The following is a 3,233-nucleotide window of genomic DNA, read 5'->3' as shown; positions in this document are numbered from 1 at the left end:
CATACTAAAAAAAAAAAAAGAAGAAGAAGAAGAAGAAGAAAAAAAGAAAAGGGAAATAAAAAAGAAAACGGCTTTTTGTTGGTATATAAAAAAACCCTGCTTTCCAAGTATGCACACAGGTCTATTTTAGACTTGCGGGGGTCAAAAAGCACCTAAATTAAAGACTGAAACCATCTCTGTTAAACTTTTTTACATATTTGTACTGATTCCAAATACATTTTAAAAAACAAAGCAGAGGTCTAAAGAGGCATCGATCCCACAATTCCACCCTTTAAAGAACTGCACCCACCCCACAGTTAAAAAGAAACAAAATCCACCCCAACCTTCGATGAAAACCCAAAGCACAGCAACTCAAATATTTCAAGTTTTGTTACAGAAGAAAGAAGAAGGGGAGGGGGGGAACACAGCACTGGGAATCTAGCTAAGAAGAGAGAAAGAAAGGGGGGGAGTTAAATTAGGGGTTTTTTTTGGGGGGGGGTCTCTGCCTTTTACTAGAAATTGGATTTATTTCGGCCAAAAGAAGGAAAGAAAGGCAAGGCAAAGAAGGTTGGTTATTTCCTGACCTTTTTATTTGGATTTGACTTTGCTTGTATTTACGCGTTCGCTTCCCTTTTTTGTTTCCCCCTACTCTGCTGTAGACACGCGTTGGTTCATTGGTAAACAAACTCCCGCAAACCGCGGGGGCTTTTCTCCTTTGTTCAAAGTGAAGGTCCCGGGCATCCTACCCGGCAGAGACTGATAGATGTCGCTGTTGCTCTATGCTAGTTTTCTCCACTCGCAACAACTTGACCCTTGTGACGTCATCGGCGTCTGAATCATCAAGGCCATTTTCAATCCTCATTGGCCTGGCCGTCACGTGGTGGGGGACCAATGCGTGGATAATTATGGGGCTGCTATTTTTCCCTAAAAAAAAGATGTCAGCCCTTGGCTGTAGTATTCCTCTTTAAAATCCCTCCCTGACAATGTCATGTCCCAACAATGTGACTTCTAACTCCTTTTTGATGGACTCGCTGGCCGGTACCTGTAGAGGCGAGAATTATTCCTCTAACCAAGGAATGTATATGCAGCCCGGGAGCGATTTCAGCTGTGGAATGATGAGAAACTGTGGAATTATCCCGTCTCTTTCCAAAAGAGACGAGGTGAATAACGCCAGCCTGTCTCTCAACACCTATCCATCTTACCTTTCTCAGCTAGACACTTGGTGTGACCCAAAAAATACTTACAGAATCGAACAACCTGTTGCAAGACAGCTCCCATCCTGCTCTTTCCCAACCAATGTCAAAGAAGAGAATGTATGCTGCATGTATAACGCTGATAAAAGGGCGAAAAATGCCACAGAGACAGCCCTCTACCCCAATCAAATGCCTGATTCTTGCCTAAATGATCATGAAGTCCCTGTTCCTAGCTACTATCGAGCCGGCCAAGGTTATTCCTCTATGGAGAAGACGCCAAACTGCAACAATCCAAATGAGTTTGAGGCAAGTTTTGACTCCAGGGCGAGTCTGAACCCAAGGAGTGAGCGTCTGGAACAACAACAAGCCCCACCACCAGTGGCTAAAGTGAGTTTCCCCGAAAACACAAAAACAGATAATACCCAGAATACATCCACCAACGAAATTAAAACAGAAACAAGCGCCCCAGCTCCAAAAATAACCCCTTCGGAAGCAGAGAAAGACCTGAATAAAAGCACTGACAACAGCACAGACAATTCTGACAATGAAGCAAAAGGTAAGGGATCATCCACTATCGGTAACTGGTTTCAGAAAATGATCAGCATAACGATAATAATATTCATAAGGTGCACTTTACACTGCACACTCCGCCGCACGTATGTCTGAATGGCTGCAGTCGTTTTTAAATTCTTTCTCGAAATAAAAATCACTGCGAAAATGGAGCAGTCAAATGTGTTAAAGCACATCCTCTCGCTGTTTGAAAAGGAGACTTGTGCATGTATTTAGTTAGGTATGTAGCTGCTAGGAATGGTGTATATCTAATAAGATTAGGTGGCTTTAAAAATCGCCTAAAATGGCTATGAGTTCCAAAAAGATCAGTTCAGCCAGACATTTACCTCATGTTATTTTCTAGTCAAATGTTTTATGTGGTCGTGTAAGGCAGATTTTACTCTTTTTACTTGCTCAGTATAAAATGTCTGAGAAGAAAAAGAAAAAGAAAACACAGATCGAGTCTTATTTTCACTTGCAAACAGCTCAGGTTGGAGTTGTGTAGTGTGTTTCATTCCATTGCTTGTTGAAAAAGCTTTTCCCTGGCGAATTGAGATCTTGTTTGTGAAGGCAAAATTGTTTCTGGGTGTGAAACAGATGTTTTAAGTTTGGGTTTCTATGAGGAGATACTGCCATTTACCATATTGTATTTTCATTGTAGAGATTTCATGTGGGTTGAAATGTTTGTTTATCTTAATATTCCGTTGTCCTGTAGACCTAGATTCAAGATAGACTGTTTTAAGTATTTTTTGGGGGGTCATTAAGTAGAGGTATATGTATGAATGAGTGGAATTCTCTGAAAATTTGGCGTAAAATGCATAGTACAAAATATTATTGGGAGCGGATGGAGATCTAAGCAACGGATTTTATTATTTGACTATGGTCCATGGGTTAAAATAGCTTCGGTGTCCAATAATTTGTAATATGCTAGAAATCAAGCAGAAACGAAGCAGTTTAGTAACTATGTAGTTTGTATATGCATATACATATACGTGCATGTGGTATGGTGTGTATACTCACATACATCCTCTGTGTATGGGTACCAGAAGAGCATACAGATATTTCATACCCACTGTCGTTCTTGTGAAAGATATCTTCATACAAAATCACCTTTTAAATTGGCCTTTCAACAAAACAAAATATATAGTCCAAAACATTCTTTTCATTTTATTCCACATCCAATGACATTATTTTATCTGACAGCTGAGTTACAAATACACAAAACACAAAGTCAAGTTTATCAAAATCCCTACAAACTTCTCTTCACAAAGCGCTTTCTATTTTCATGTCAAGATATATTTTCGTGGGAGTTAACAGAAAGATTATTTTGGTTTTGAACTATAATTTGGGTGGGGAAAAATAAAGGTTTCTCCAGAAATATTGGTGTTAACTAAAATGGGTGTATGTTTAAAGTAATTGACTTCCAAACTTTTGCTTTTTCAGAAATTAATATATTGTGAATAGCATTTTTAATCGTCAGAACCAGTATGAGGCGGATTTTGTTTGTTTGTG

General features: G+C 39.3%; 1 protein-coding gene across 1 annotated transcript in view; it reads left to right on the top strand.

Moving 5' to 3' along the window:
* Positions 1–956: 956 nt before the first annotated feature.
* Positions 957–3,233, top strand: part of HOXC10 (homeobox C10) — a 3,806-nt gene continuing 1,529 nt past the window's right edge. Inside the window, exon 1 of the mRNA XM_077838659.1 lies at positions 957–1,728. Within this exon, the coding sequence (XP_077694785.1) occupies positions 963–1,728 (766 nt within the window). The 5' untranslated portion in view covers positions 957–962. The remainder of the gene's footprint in view (positions 1,729–3,233) is intronic.

Source organism: Eretmochelys imbricata, chromosome 20, assembly GCF_965152235.1.
Source record: "Eretmochelys imbricata isolate rEreImb1 chromosome 20, rEreImb1.hap1, whole genome shotgun sequence".
Lineage (NCBI taxonomy): Eukaryota > Metazoa > Chordata > Testudines > Cheloniidae > Eretmochelys > Eretmochelys imbricata.
The sequence above is the reverse complement of the archived record's forward strand: the minus strand, read 5'-3'. Positions and strand labels throughout refer to the sequence as shown.